We start from the raw sequence: 16,284 nt of genomic DNA, 5'->3' as shown, positions 1-16,284 counted from the left end.
TTATAAGGAAACAGGCTGTTATTTTCTACAAAACTGGGTTGTTGAGAAGCTAAAATGAATTCTGATCTATTTATATAAATAAAGGATAGATAATAAATATAGCAACAGTGGTTATTTTATTTATTGTAATACACATACACATATACTAAGAAAAGCAGATAAAAGAAAACCAAACACTGTCAAATATTTATCAGCAATCATTAACAATCAGCAAACACTACATCATTTAGTGTGTGTGTGCTGAGTGTAAAGATAAAGCTGAGGGTCATTCAAAGTGAATCAGATGTAGTGTTGTAATAGAACCTTATAACAGGGAATAAGACAAAACACACACAACAAAAGGGCAGATAAACATCTATCTTTTCTTCTTGCTCTCCTTCTTTTGTTTCTGTCGAATCTGAGGTGCCGCTCCTTTTGCTTTCTTCATCTGTTCTCCAGTTTTGCTTTCAGTGGATTCGGTCTCTTCCTGTGGAGCAAGCAACAGGAACAATTAAACCCTCCAGGTGAGCAGGAAGGCTGGGGTGAAAATATATCCTCAGTGTAAACTGAGGATAATGCTCTTCATACCTGCTGTTCGGGATGTACAACAACTGGGACATTTGAGCTAATAATTAGTTTCTTTGTGATGTTCCTGGCGATTGATTTTGTGCAACTTCATTTCCACCACAGAGACAGCTGAATGAGACGCTAACATGCGTGTCCTGCTCATGCAACAAAAGCAAATCTGCCGTGTTTCTTCCTGTCAACACTACCACTGTGTACGCAGCCTTTGTTCTTTCAAGCAGGCTGCTGCTAAAGATGAAACAGCGACAACATGTGCATTTTATTCAGGCAATCTCATCACCTGAAAATAGAATAATTAAAAAGAGGATTTAATTGCTTGAGTCTATAAATAATCTCTTCCAGCAGTGATAGTTTGAGGAGTTCTGCTTTTGGTGGTTTTCCTTCAGATTTTCAAGTAAGATAGTTGTTATAATATGCTTTCTGTTATTGTCAACATTTGTCAAGTTACCTAAACTTAATTTACATACAAGTTTACATACATGTGGTTCATGTTTAATCTGAATCTTTTCTTTCCTCCAGGGTTTCATGATGAAATTAAAAGTCAGAATTCTGACTTTTTACGCAGGACCTGAGAACATCCATCTTAAATGATAAAGATGTGAGTTGTGCAGGACGAAATCTAACCTGTTGGAGGAATTTATCTGATTTTATTTTACGTGACTGATTAAATTCAGAATTATGAAGGGAATTTTTTTTCTGAGAAAAAAATGCAGAATTCTGAGATTAAAAAGTGAGAATCTTTTTTTATCATTGACCCTAATCCACAGCATAATATTTTTTTTAAAGAAATATTTATTTTGAATTTTCACCGGTCTACAGGTATTATCCATAATAAGCCTCAAGAAAATACTTACGCCTGGTAGTATTTTTTTGTAAAGTTACAAAAAAGCAATAATAATAATAAAAGGCATTTTTTCCTCAGGTGAGCACCGAGACCAAAGTCAAATTAGGTTATTTTCAACATATCCATCCCTGGTTTTACACCAGTATTTGTTATCAAAAACCTCAATCTGATTAAAGCAACTGCTGCTTATTTTATAGTTTGAGATATGCATGATGTGATGGTCAGGTTGAAAAGGCTTTTTGAAAATTGTTTGCTTTAAGTTGTATGCATTAATGTACATGTGTGTAACACTGCAGAAAATACATCCCTATGTAGAAACTATATCATATCTTGTAAAATGGTACAAAATATAAGAGTATAATGTGTAAATATTTCTATTTGTGTACATATTTGTGGTAAAAATCTGAATGATACAGATAAGAGTGGAGAGCTCATTCTTCTGTCATGGTCTAAAAACGATTACTGTTCAGTTAGATTAAAAAAAAAATCTGTTATCCAGTTTAGAAAATAGCCGAAATAAATGTAGACATTTTGTGACAATATTATCTTTTTTATATGTTTCACAATCTAAAAACGCATATCATTGGATTCTTGTTGTCCAGATAAGAGGAAAACACATTTTTTAGGATGGGAACAACATTTACCCACCGGGTCCTGCTCCTGCCCCTCCCAGTGGATCATGACTCACCTGATCATGACTCGTGGATGAAGGCATTATGATGGCCAGGATGCAGATCAGCTGGAAAATGGCCCCCAGGAACAACCCATAGCGCAGGATGCTTTCCAGTAAGGTGGGTTCAGGGACCTCCGGAGGTGACAGGTCCAGCTCTGCAGACATGACGCTGCTGTGTCTGAACTTATTTCATCCGACGAACGTCCTGTCCAACCAACAGCAGTAGGATTAATTAAGAGTGTGTAGAAATTAGCTGGTTAAAGTTAAAACTGGATGCACGATAGCCTCGGATCTGCAAAGTATCGCACAACAAAGCCAGCTATTGTTCTGCAGCAAAACACAAATGCAGTGCAGCGTTAGAGCCGATCTGTAAACACAGAGAGGATATGATAAAACAAAGAGCTGAGGAGAAACAGATCTGCGTTAAATCATATCTTTGCTGGATGACTGGATGAAAACTCACCAGCAACAGCGGAAAAGCCTCGACTGTTTATTTGGTCCAAAACGTTTTATCGTCAAACTCGAGAAAAGAAACACATAAAAAGACTTTGCACTATAAGAACAAGCGGGGAAGGGGGAAATATTGCAGTTATTACAAACCACATAAAAAGAGGAAAGAAAAAAAACGGAAGTGACGCACTCGATATGACGTCAACTTCCTTTGTGGTAGAAGATTAATTTGAAAATGTCGCCCTCTAGCGTCACTTTTCTTTTGAAGAGATGATTTTATAAAAAATGCAGATTAAATAAGTCAGTATATTATTATTATTATTACACTAATAAGATGTTCTTTTTATTATTTAATCCTGTTTTTAGGTCAAACATATTTTTTTATAACAGTAATAGGACATCATGACTCCAAAGAAATACTTGCACTTTTCTAAAGGCCTGTATATTTTTTTTTCCCAAGGACTGCAGCAACAAAATTGTGTACGTTGAAAAAAAAGATAAACTCCTCTGCGTTGTGCAGACCCTCAAAAGGACACAGCAGAATTTAAAAGCCTAGTAAAGGCAACAAAATATCAGAAATTAAAAGTAACTAAATTAAATGAAACACCTTATGTATGTACATATTTTTCATCAAGTGTTTAAAGGTGCAATTTTAGTTTACACAAAATGAATAAAATGCAGCGTAAACTCTTTGTGGCTCTGGGAGTGTATGATTTGTGCCTCATTCAGCTAATATTTTCTCACGGGTTCTTCTCCAGCTGGGTATTTCAATGAGGTGCAAGCTGAAGCTCCCGTATTACCACGATTTTTGTTAACTGCTAAATCTGTATTCATAATAAATAAAAACTCTAGATTTTCAATTGGTGCAGATAACAGTATCGTCGTTCAAACTGGAGACTTGAGCTGACACTGTGTGTGATCTGGAGAATGAAACAGTGAAAACGTCACATCTTTATTGGTCATACATGCAAAACTAAGATATTAAAGTATTAAGCATGTGATTCTGATTCAGTGTTTGTTTCCTTCAGCTATTTAAACTTAAAATAATCACATTTCACACCCAGACTCATATAAACTGAATTTATTTTTTATAAAATAGTTTCTACATTCTTAAAAGAGCAATTGTACAATAATATGAACAGAAAAAATTCAAAAGTGATTAAAGGCAAAACAGATACATAGCATATCTTTATAAACGGCTGTTTTTAAAGTTCTTACAAAGCTGAACCACTGTTCTTTCTGAATTCAACAGTAACATGATGCTGTCTTGAAATTAAAAAAACATACAAACCAATATTATATCGGCTTGCAATATATTTCCAATAACATTTTAGAAGTCTTGATCTTCAGAGATGTTAAAGTGTTGCGGGTTCAGACTCCACTGTGGCCTTTCATGTCTCTTCTTATGATGTCATTCACTAAAAAACAGAAAACAAAAAGTTCATGCACAAACCCGTGAGGTCAGATTGTTTTATTCAATGTCGCCAATAGGTGGCGCCAGAGTCTGGACTTGTTCTGCTATTTTGCAATGGCTAAATGTAGACTGTGAGAAAATTATCAGTGAGAAATGGGGGGAGGGTGAAACAAACGTCCTTCACAGGACTTGAACCAGGGATGTTGAGGTTTGTGGTTGGCGCCTTTCTGACCTCAGTCACCAAGTTCCCCCTTCATGACATGATTTAATAAAACCTGTGTGAGTCCACCAATGACTGACAGAGTAAGGAAGAATGACTACAGTTACATCATTGTCCTCTAAATCTCCCTGACTTTGCTCTGGCGTCATTGGCGCTGGTTTCTAAACAGCTTTGTGACAGTGAATGTGTCATGTGAAAGCAAAATTAATTCTCCATTTTGTTGAAAAGACCAGATTGAGAAATTAGGTGTTTTATTTTTGTTATTTTGTATCAGCATATATTTGCATGTGTACTGTTTACTTCCTGTTTTTGCCTGCCTTCAAAGAGGTCCAACAGGGCATTTTCTCACTTTACAACAGTGTAAGCTCTTTCCCGTCATAATTGTTAGGTTAGTTATTATAGATTTGGTGAAAAGGAAACTGGGTATACTCATTACTACTCAGAAAGTGTGTGAGAGAGACAGTGAGAGTGAGACTGAAACAGACAGGAAAGTGGATAGAAAGGCCCGTCTGAAAACCACATGGAAGGATTTGCAAATGTATAGTTGCATGGTGCTTGTTTGCACTGCAGACCGGGCCACAAACACCCATCCCCCAGACTACAGAACGTTCTCTTCACTCAAGCATTTTGATGATCTACCTTTTTTTTTTCTTATTGCTAATGTATTCAATAGTCCTTAGGTCCAATTTATTAACGTTTAAAGTATTTCCGTCAAAATATCTACATTTCCTGAGGCTTGTCTCGCTTTTAAGAAACATATTACAAGATGATTGATTTAAGATGAGTGCAGGATCTGATCTTTGGGATTTTTCTTTAAATTACCAGTCAACTGTCTGTGTATCTGCCTGGTATAAATACCGCAAGTTCTCAAATTTCATAGAGTATTACTTCAAATTCAAACTCATTTTCAGTGTAAACAAACAACTTTTATTTAATATGAAAATAAACAAAATAATTTTCAGTTAATTCTTTAACTGACTTATTCAATTCAGCTAAGTTGTTAACTTTATTTGCTCAATTCAGAGCAAAATTAGATCTCAGTTCTACATTTTCAGTTGAACGTTTTTATTCTGAATTGATAACTTTGACAAATCTTTAGAGTATGTACAGCGAGATCATTAAGAAGGCAATGCCAAACTACAGCAAATATAAAGAGCTATTTCAGAAAAACAGTCTTATTATTTGACCCCTGGCTGATCTGTCACAGCTGCCTGTCCCTGCATATCAACATGGAGACATTTGAGACTTGATAAATATATGCATCATCACAGCTTTGGACATATATTGCATATAGATATCGACTGCTCAGAAAAACAATGTAAAGTACTCTAGTATGAACCTTTGGGAACAGGGTTCTGAGAAACTGATGTGAAAAATTGACCCTAAACTATAATGTAAGGTTCTCTCTGAATTCCATTATTTCTTCAGTTATCAAGCTTTGCACTTTGATCCATTGTATTGTTTAATATTTCTACAGACGGTATGTATATCTCCACACAGATGTGTCCTTTTGTGTTGATTGCCTTCTATTTCCTTATGTAATGTCTAAAAATATTTGTTAGTTCTTTATCTGTAAGTGGGAGCTAAACGACAGGCTGGTTATCAATTTTTGTTTATATATGTATTGTATATGTGGATTTCTGTTCTTTCAAGTGAGATATTAATATTGTTAAAATGTTTACAAATATGAAACTATAACATTTATAAGTATAATTATGGCATTTTTTAGGTGTGAAATGGCAGCCCTGTGTTTCCATATAGTTCATTTTGTGTATTGTGACTTATGTTTTTTTTTCATCTAATCTTATGTTATTGACTTTTTATATTATCACTATAAAAAAACAAAATCTTAGCAAGTATTTTGGTCTAGTTTTGAGTGCAAATATCTTAGTATGCTTGAAATAGGATAGAAATAACTTAAGTAACGTTTCACCAAGATTAAGAGCTTGTTTAATAGTGATGAAAGCGCATTTGTCCCAAAGGCAGATTATTTCACTACTGACATGGGAGAAGGGTTTTGTTATGAGTGAAATAATCTACCAATGGAGCAAAAGCATGAAAACAATTATTGGTTTAAAACAAGCTCTTATATCTTGCTGAAATATTATTGGTAAGATAGTTCTTTCTTATCTCAACTGTACTGAGATATTTGCACTAAAAACTAAACCAAAAATACTGGCTAAGATTTTATGTTTTTGCAATGATCCTTGTTTTTTTTTTATTTAAATACAGTGTCTCTGTTTGTTAACATTTTGTAGAACATCTGGGCAAATAAAACTTCACACACATCAATACTCACCATCCTCCAGGTAGGCATAGCTGAGATTCTCTTGTTTAATAGTTATCTTCTCTGGAGCCTTTTCGTCATGGTTTCCTTTAGCAGATCCGATCTGGTTAAGCGGCTGCCCGACTGGCTGAATCTGGCTTCCTGCCTTCACTTGAACGTATTTTGAAGGTGGCGACTTTCCCAGGGGTGGCACAAAACCCTGATGCCTCGTCACCAAACAGGCTTCAAAGGAATCCCCGACCTGCGGACCCTCGCCCAGTTTGCTCATGGGGGTTCGGGCGCTGACACATTGACTGGGACTGGAGGCAGGATGGTTGGTGTTGTAGTTGCTGTAGAGCTGGTTTGCAGAGTGATACATCACTGGGTTGTTGACCACATTCCCAGGTCTGGACTGGTAATAAGCTGGCTCCTCGAAAGAATCAAGTGGCAGCATATGGCTTCTGGGGTCTACAGTGGCTAGATGGTAGAGTGAGGACGAAACATTCAAGATTGGAGGGTTGATATCTTGCTCAAAGTGATGGTAAAGGGACTTCATTGAAATAGCAGACAGGTGATGATTGTCTGAGCAGTTGTATGAATCCAGATGGTAGTCATCTCGAGGCTCTGCTTTGATTGCTAGAAAATAAAGACAATTTGACACATGAAAATGTCCTGCTGGCATCACAACACTGCTTAGCATAAGCGAGCATGACAGAGAGGCTACAGCTGTGACAACATACAGTCTCATCAGGGCTGTTTTTAGCCACAGTAGGTCATGAACATGTGCATAACATCAAGCATCAACTTCTGTAACTTAAAATTGAGGTCAGTGTTTTACTGGCAAAAAAGTTAACGTGTACTTGGTTTAAGACTGAGTCAACACTGATGATACAAAATGACTTAGGTAATTTCACTCCATAATAACTATGTCTTTCTACAAAAAATAAGAAATGTATGTCACAAATGAGTGATATCTTTATATAAAATTTCTAAGAAAGGAAAGTTCTTCCATATATTATATTATGTTAGATTTATTAGTCTGAAAAATGTAGATATGGGCTGTTTGAGATCACTTTAGGCAAAATATTCCTATCAGTGATTCAGGATATTTTGTCACGTTAATACTTCTCTCATAATCAGTATAATAAGAAAAAAAACAAACAAACAGACAAAAAAACATTTAATTAAAAATCAAAGCAAATTAATAAACAAGACATGGCAGCAGTTTAAATTCTTGTTTAATAAAATGGGGATCCCTGAAATGTAAGAAAACATTTTCCTCCAAGGAAACAGTTCCAGTAACTCCACAAAAGATGTGAGTATGTATATAAATTCACGCCGTTTAGTCTGTGCCAAATGTGTATCATAAATTAATGGGAGGATGACAATTTGTAAAATGCTTTTCAGCAGTGGAGTGACATATTTTCCCCTTTAGGGTTATCTTTTCTCTCTAATATAAAATGTTTATTCTGTCTACTGCTTGCTGCTGCAAGCTCAAACTGTTCAATTGATCAGGTCGTTATCAGATCTCTGGATGTTAACTCCATCTACTTATTTTTAGATCGAAGCTATTTCAGTATATCTGTGCAAAGTTCTGCAATTTCCTGTATTGCTCTTGACTTAATAAGAGAAGTGTATAATTGACCAACATTGTTTGTTTTAAGCCACTTCAAAACAAACATTTTATTCTAATTATGATATCAGGTCATAAATGAAATGTTATGTCATTTTATTATATTTAATATTTAATATCAGCCTTCTGAGGCAAGTCTCATGCCATCACCCTGTCTGAGCTTCAGCTGGTCATAATCTAACATGTTTTGGTGATAAACATGCAGATGAACCTGTTTCTCCTAATGTGAAAGCTGAAAAAACTGACAGTTACTCACCTATCACAGGAGTGTAGATGAAATGCTGAGGCTGACTGCGCTTCTTCTTTCCGTTGATGACATAGAAGTTGACTTTGGCCGGCTGGCAAATGTTTCGGTCTCGATAAGGAGGAACCTCAACAAACAGCATATTCTAGGAAAATAAAAGCAAAATGAATCAGATGAGTAGAACTTTGAGAATGTCGAAAGACCTGGATTACCACTTATAGTTATTTATATGTGACTGAAATAAAATAACTTCAGTTGCTTTTTGTCAAATCAATTGTTTTGTTACAGAAACGGTACCATCAGTGAATAAAACTACCCGGGCATTTCTACTGTGGTTAAAGATAAATTTATTTGAAGGCTTTTTGCCCATCTTTACCAAGCCTGCCGACAAACGTTTACTTGCATATACATGACAGTTTATGTGTCAAAACCAGCAAGTTGGCTGTCTTACAGCTTGGGTTTTGTCTCTGTCCACAGTGGCTTCCACCTCCCAGATTTGCTGACCATCTAAAAGAAGAGAGAAAAACAGTTTTATCAATCATATCACCCATCAATCATTTGTTTTTCATTTTGTCAGTATAAATCAACATAGTATTGGTCAATCATGTCAAATTACCCCTTGCTTCTTTATATTTTGATTTTGAATCCCAGAAAATTAGAATGTTGTCTTGATCAACAGTATTTTTGTTTTTTTCCCCCTTGTTTTCACTTCACATAATCAATTTTAAATAACGATCTGATTTGTTGCCGTTTTTAGCCTTTTTACTCTGACTTATGAACCTTTTAGTCTTAGAAATGCTCCTAAACGTACGGGATGAATCAGAGCTGTCAATGAATGACAAAACCTAAGAAAAGAATCTTTGGGCACTTTTACAGCCATTGAAAAAGACACAATTTGCTTAATTATATTTTTAAAATGTATAAAACACAATGTTATTGGTATAACATTGGTTCCTCCGTCTTTTTCGAGAAACCTGAAAGAACCAAGCAGAGCTATAATTTTTTTTTCTGGAAACATTAAGTCTCAATCCTTGGTGTGAAAATGTATAGAAAAGGCTTTAAAACTTTTACACTGTAAAAGCTTTGCTGCCAGACATTAGATAAGAACATCAAGAAATGTAATGCTTAGATTTTAGTAGCGTTTTACTTTATGTGGTTAGTAGAAACATAAAACAAACCTGCCTCTGTGAAAATGTAAAAAAATAAATAAATAAAAAATAACTACAAAAGCAACTTTATATATCTAAAATGAATACATTTTTGACTCATCTCATTGATACAAAACGTGTAAGTAAAAACTAAAACTATATAAAAAGCGAGGGAAAGTTGAATTTGTAGTCATATTTGTTTATAAGCACTGGAAAACAGAGTATTGTCTGATTAAGAGTCACATTCCCACTTCTGTTTTTACCTCTGTGTCTCTGTGCAGCCCACGCAGTGAAAAAGAAAAAGAAAAAAAACAAAGCCTCTGCTCTAGGTCTAAATCTTTATCAGCCTGTCTAACCACATCCTGTTGCACAAAACCCTACGCCAAGCAACAGTGAAGCTTTACATGCTGCCGACTGTACCTATCCAGCTCTTAACCCAAGCAGCCAGGCAAATTTGTGTGGGCAGCAGGAGCGCCAAAGAGGTGATAAAGTTCCATTTAGACATAAATAGGAGTTTTCACTTGCAATGCAAAATGTAATAGTTTGAAAATGCGCCTTTGCTTTGTCAAAGCTAAAAGTGTGGGCTGGAGGTGGATGTGCGTCACCCAAAGGTGATGTTTCCCAGGTGATATGCAAATAATCTGAAAATAAAGATACTACAGGTGTGGGTGGGCACCCTCAGGCAGAATACTGCAACGCCACAGATTATGATTATTAGTCTATTTTAGTCGCACCAGTAGTTCTAAAGCCAAAAATAACCAGGTGAGAATTGGAGGTCAACACACATCGAGAAACTTTGTAACGCCCACCACTTTTTGTGTTAAACCGGCTTTTCTAGATTTCGGGAAACACTCTGTTATTCAGGTTATTAATAAGAGTAAGCACAACCAAATATAAAATGCAAGATAATAGATAATATGACTTCACCCAATTCCCTCTACAACCACACCCCGATTCTTACACAAATTTTCATTTATAACTCGGGGAGCATTCTTCAGGAAATAGAACGCTAAAATTCTGTTCAGTGACTAATGTATCTTTACCACGTTGTGAAATTAATGTTGAACCCTTCTTATAAACTTGATCACATTTTGTGGCTCACACTTTGAACCACAAGAGTTGATATATATTTATTTATAAACAAACACATCCATTTATGTCATAAAATTCTGTACATATTCCATGCAATTTGTTATTTATCTTGTCATTGGGAAAACATTTACTGGCTTACAGAAGAAGCTCTCACCTTGGGTCTTTTCAGAAAATATCACTTTGGAGTCAGATGTGAAATTCTGTCCAGTTAGGACCATCTGCTGACCGCCAAGTACGGAGCTGCGGTCCAGGTCCTGCCTCTCGACCGCAGGGAACTCCTGCGCCGAGCGCTGAGCTGCAGACAACATGAACACAGCTCCATCACCACCAGCACTAACAGTAATCATCTAATGTAATTTTTGCACATCTTACAGCATTCGATGGGGTTGGAAGCAACTTGAAGAGAGACAAAATGGCCTCCAGGTTCAGGGATGTGGACACGAAACACCAAACGAACGCGCGTGTTCTTCCGTCCGATGTCCGTCTCGCCGTTCCGCAACTCAATGTCAGCATTTCTTAACTTCAGAATGCCAACGCAGTCAATCCTGAACAAACACAGATGGGGAAAAAATGCTAACTGCCAGATGTTTTGGATGAAAATGTTTTTAATCCATTCTTTTCTTTTGTTGAGCCCAATCTTGGTAATAGTTGCAATATTTTTAAGAATAATTTGTTTATTCACACCTGTTTTACAAGTTTTTCTTTTATTTATGTATACTGTTTATTTTTGTGCATTTTGGTGATTCTGTGGTTTGTGCTTCCCTTACAGCAATTTGCCCCTTGTGCAGAATAAACACGTCCCTGACCTAGTTTTGTTGTTCAAAATGCCTTTTTGCCACAATTTTTTTGTGACTCATCAGACATTTCTGCCACTGCAGTATGATAGGTGTTTCTTGGAAAAACTCTCCAACACACAGGAAGTGATGCGTTTCTTGTTTCCGTCAGCAGTAACAGCAGCATCATTTTGGAGTGAAAAACGTTGAAAAAACCTTGACACTCTCCCAAGTTACCAGGCTTTTTGTGACTGATTTTACAGAACGATCTGAGCGTTCATTGGAATAAAAAGTCAGAAAAAAACAAACCAAACTACTCTGCTGTATCTCTTCATCTGTAGCAGTGTTAGGTATGCAGAGACACTGCACAGTGGTGTTTGCAGATTCACTTAAAAAGAATGAGGTCACACACAACTGTATTGCAATAATGTGTTACTACCATACCAAGACTTGTAAGTCTAAGAGTGAACTTTCTCATTTTTGCTTTAAAAACAACTTTACTCACACCACTCTCATGTGGCTCTTTGGCTCCAGAAGGATCTCCAAAACCTTTGTCCCACTGATCATCCTTTCCAGGCTTGGCGTGGTGACGGTCTTCCCAGTGATGCGGTGGACCTGGTAAAAGGCGTGCGGTTTCAGAAGCTTCTCATCCGCTGTCCCAATGAAGACCTGCAGCCCCAGCGGAATTGTGCCTTGGTATCCCCGAAGCTTAGGAAGGCAACACAAGAAATTACCCACATGCTTTATGCTAAATTCAAGCCACCTGACATGCTGTTGCAGCAAAGAATTACTCTTTGTAGAAGGATTCAGAACTGCTTTGCATAGTACTGGGCAGCATTGCTGGGAAAACCAGCAGTTAGCCATTATTTCAACTCAGTAAGCAAAAACTGTCAATCAATATTTGTCTATCATGCTAACATATTTGTTGTCTGAACAACTTTCACTTTAGCACGCTGGAACAAAGCATGGCTTAAACACCATCACTGATGGAAGCAGGGACTATTTCTTTATTTGCATGGCTGTTAGCTCTACATGAACACCAAACCAGGAAATATCACCCCACATATATAATCTCTTCCTTATTCTCATGCTTTTCTCTTAGTAATCTGTAAAGCGAGAAGCCTATTCGTTTCTCAGTAGATGGGTTTTCATTACAAACATGCACAAAACTTTGTTGATATTTTGATAATGTAAAAAAAAAAAAAAAAAAATTCGCAATTGTGGCGTTTTCATAAAATGAAAAAATGTAATTATCACACATATGAATAAGATGTTATGTGATATGCCACACCATAATTCTCCGACCACTTCTTATCATCTTCTTCATCTTTTCCACCAGTAGTAACATCTGGTTATTGATCTCATGATGCACAAAAACAGTTTCCATTGTAGTTTTGTGAAATATACAAATCTTGAAACAGCTAAAAAAACCACCACATCCTGGCACAAAAACTTTTTATCAATAAAAGTTATTTTGAAATTGGCATGTCTCCATTAAGCAAATGTATTTTTTGTAATTTCTATTTGTACAATTATACGGTCAATGGAATCTCAGCTTCTTATTCTTGAGTTTTACTTGGTCGTACACACCTGAACTTCAGGATGGCCTCCATTGGGTGTCTTGACTGCTCCTCGGCTGCCCTCAGTCTCGTAGTGAGCTCTATGGTGGGATCTGGGTTGCTGCTGGATCAGAAGCTCGTATTGGCCGGACTGACTGGGCAGTGCCCACTCCAAGGATGGGAGTGGTGCTACAGAGAGACCACTGAGGGAATAAAATGAAAACATTTATTGCAAACATTTGCAAAGCATCTAGCATATCAGGCATTCTGATATGTAATAAAAATATATATTTTATTTTAATTAAGAAAAGAGTTTAAACCTGAATGTGCATGGTGTGGGTTGATGTACAGGCTGAGGGGGAGCCCACCCAGATGGGAGAATGTAGAAGGGCTCAGATTTCACCTCAGCTCCAGACCTGCCCATCCTCTCATGATCAATGGCCCAGTCATACATGTCTCCATAAACACAGTCCTGTCTCGGGGGCTGTGGGTGAGTGGCTCCCACCCCTTTAGGAGCTCCAACTCTAGGCAAACCTGAACTGAGGTTTTTGAGCACTTCCTCCAGGGCCTGTGGTGCTGTCTGAACATGGGACTGAAACTCCGCTTGGGCCTGATATTGGTGGATGAAGTAGGGCTCGTGGGGTGACGGGTTGGGACTGGGGCTCCGGGAGCGCTGCTTGATTGGCGTACCCCCCTGGCAGGGGTGGGTCTGGTCAAAACAGCGTTTGCCTTGTGGTGAGGTGGAGCGGGAACGCTGGTGGGGAAGCGGAGAGGTTGAGCGCTGGTGAATCGGCTGCAGGAAGGTCTCATCCGTGATACTGTTGCGAGGAGAGGAGTGTGCAGAGGAAGTATGGATCCCCTGCAAACCTGGGCACAGGTCTAAGGCAGAGGAGGAGATGCTGTAGTTGCTGGCGTTTGGAGGGGAGACACTGGGTGAGTTCAAGGGAGAGCCAATATCCGCCAGCCAGCCTGAAGAGGAGTTACTGCTAGCGGGGCTCACACAATCCCTGTATGCACCCAGAGCTTTAGAGCCAGGGCTTGGCTCCAGGGTGTGAGAGCTGAGAGAATCACCCGATGGAGTGATCTCAATCCTGGGGCTCGGGGCAGGGATATTACTGGCTCCTGATGTCAGCTCCAGACACTCAAACCCGGCCCCTGGCAGGTTGTCTGAGGTGGGACTTTGAGGGAAGTTGTCCTGGCTGCAATCTGGATGGGCCAAGGTGGAGACATTTGCGGTGTGATGATCAACCACCAGCAAGGGAGGCTGGCTGTCATTCTGAAGGAGAGCACCTGAGTCATCTGTTAGCAACAAAACAAAGGATTTAGTAAGTCAAGAATAGCCCTATTTATAACGACAGTGTTACTTTGCTATCACATGGGAGTTCATTTTCATTGTGACCTGCAAATAAAACTCATCTCCAGGACACAGTGTGCAAGCCACATGCAAAACTAAGACCTGCCTCTCACAATTTGGTTGTGCTATGATTTCATTTATCTGTTATAACTACACCAGAGAATAACTGGAAAAAAGTTGTACTAACTAAACTTGTTGCCCAAAAGTTCGTTAGGGAAACTATAAAATAAAAGCAACACATAATTGAATGAACAGTATGGTTTTATGGCAGGCATAATTCGGTAAAAAATGAATGAATTAACTGACATAACGTTGAAGGCTTACTGATTGAAACAAATACTCACCTTTCACGCAGCCAACGGGGAAATCTTCTCCGGGTGTGTTGTAGAGAAACAGATCCGAAAAGTCTAACTCCGCTTGGCTTATGTCCTGCCCCAAACCCTCCAACCCCATTCCTCCAGAAGTCATCTCCAGCTTTCAGTGATTCACTTCTATCAGTCCTTTCCAGCAATCTCGACTTTTGAAAAGTTGTGCGCAATGAAGTTGTAGAAAAAGAAAGGAAGCCGAGTCACAGCTATGGTAAGATCCGCCCAAAATATTAGCGGCTGCTCAAATAAAACCACCAACAAGAGTCGATAGAGCGCTTCTTCCTGTCAGCGGTGATGATGAGAGGCAAACAAGGTGCGGACCTGTGTGCGCGCTACTGCAAACATGCGCCATCTCTTCCTGTATGAGCTCAGAAACCTAAAATAAAAAAAAACTAACTTGTTTCAAATGAGAGATTTTCTTATGCATTCCTATCCGCTGCACAGCTAAAAATGATGTGTAGAAATAACGTCATTTTACTTACTAGATCACTGCTGACATTTTCAACTTATCATTTCCCTTCTTTACTGTAAGATCAAACAAGTTTGTATTTCTTTGAATTGTTGGATCTTGTCATAAAATATTTATTAAAATACCCAACCTGCCATATAATTAAATACATACTTGAATTAATATACAATATTCGAAAGATGTTTTAAGATTATCTGATGCTTGCAGGATTTGTCCACTAAGTGGCAGTATTGCACAACTGTAATCAAGCGCTCAAGTTGTCATCCATCCATCCATCCATCCATCCATCCATCCATCCATCCATCCATCCATCCATCCATCCATCCATCCATCCATCCATCCATCCATCCATCCATCCATCCATCCATCCATCCATCCATCCATCCATCCATCCATCCTTTGCCATTTATAGATGCTATAACAACTTTGTGGACGTTTGGCTAATTTATTTTACGCTCCTCCTTGGACAGTCATGCGTAGCAGCTTCCTATCTCTAGTTGTCTACTTACAACATCACACACTTTACATGGAGATGTTTGGATATGGTGTCTGTGCTCGTACAGATCAACACTTGAAATTACTTGGGCTTTTAAATGTTAAAATCCTGGGATTCACTGTATTCACCCTTTGTTCGTTTTTCTCTTTGCGTTATAATTGATTATTTACACTCAGTACATTTTGTACCAAAAGTAGAAACATGACGTTTAAGCTCCTGAACTCATAACTCACTTTCTTAGTGAAAGGTCAGCTATCCAGTGTGCCGTGAGAACAGACTGTGTTTAGCTTATTTTTTAAGATTTTAGGATTAACTGAGTACAGTTAATCTGAATTTATAGTACCTCAGGACTAAGGGTGAAATATCAAGTATGGTTTAAAACGTGATGAAAACATAATAGCATTTCTGTCTAATGTTCCAAGTGCTGTATACTCACAAACACACATTTATATAAGTTCTTTGAGGCCTTGCCAGAGGGCTCCGGTTCAATCTGTGAATCTAATCCTGCAACTTTCCAATTACAAGAAACTTGTGAAACACTGTGACAATTTTGCTGTTCATTTGGTTCTGGTGAAACCTCTGGACTTGTAAAACCAGGGAGATCTTCCTTCACTATGCCTTACGTTCAGTTTCACCAACGGAAGAACCAATAAGATTCTCAAGCCCACTTTAAAGATTTAATCAATTAAAAAGTATATTTTTAAAGAACACAAAACA

At 37.9% G+C, this 16,284-nt stretch overlaps 2 protein-coding genes across 2 annotated transcripts; both read right to left on the bottom strand.

Moving 5' to 3' along the window:
* Nucleotides 1-97: 97 nt before the first annotated feature.
* On the bottom strand, nucleotides 98-2,722 carry manbal (mannosidase beta like). The gene is made up of 3 exons (XM_055050104.1): nucleotides 2,545-2,722; nucleotides 2,097-2,286; nucleotides 98-466 (listed from the first exon to the last, which is right to left on the bottom strand). Exons 2-3 carry the CDS (start codon nucleotides 2,244-2,246, stop codon nucleotides 356-358), a joined length of 261 nt encoding a protein of 86 aa, XP_054906079.1. The 5' UTR covers nucleotides 2,247-2,286; nucleotides 2,545-2,722; the 3' UTR covers nucleotides 98-355.
* An 875-nt stretch (nucleotides 2,723-3,597) lies between these two features.
* Nucleotides 3,598-14,865, bottom strand: LOC129372680 (nuclear factor of activated T-cells, cytoplasmic 2-like). The gene is made up of 10 exons (XM_055050099.1): nucleotides 14,579-14,865; nucleotides 13,201-14,179; nucleotides 12,912-13,083; nucleotides 11,827-12,029; nucleotides 10,921-11,093; nucleotides 10,703-10,843; nucleotides 8,760-8,815; nucleotides 8,321-8,453; nucleotides 6,465-7,067; nucleotides 3,598-3,949 (listed from the first exon to the last, which is right to left on the bottom strand). Exons 1-10 carry the CDS (start codon nucleotides 14,700-14,702, stop codon nucleotides 3,903-3,905), a joined length of 2,631 nt encoding a protein of 876 aa, XP_054906074.1. The 5' UTR covers nucleotides 14,703-14,865; the 3' UTR covers nucleotides 3,598-3,902.
* Between the last annotated feature and the right edge of the window lie 1,419 nt (nucleotides 14,866-16,284).

This window comes from Poeciliopsis prolifica, unplaced genomic scaffold, assembly GCF_027474105.1.
Source record: "Poeciliopsis prolifica strain line A6 unplaced genomic scaffold, Auburn_PproV2 SCAFFOLD030, whole genome shotgun sequence".
Classification (NCBI taxonomy): Eukaryota; Metazoa; Chordata; class Actinopteri; order Cyprinodontiformes; family Poeciliidae; genus Poeciliopsis; species Poeciliopsis prolifica.
The sequence above is the reverse complement of the archived record's forward strand: the minus strand, read 5'-3'. Positions and strand labels throughout refer to the sequence as shown.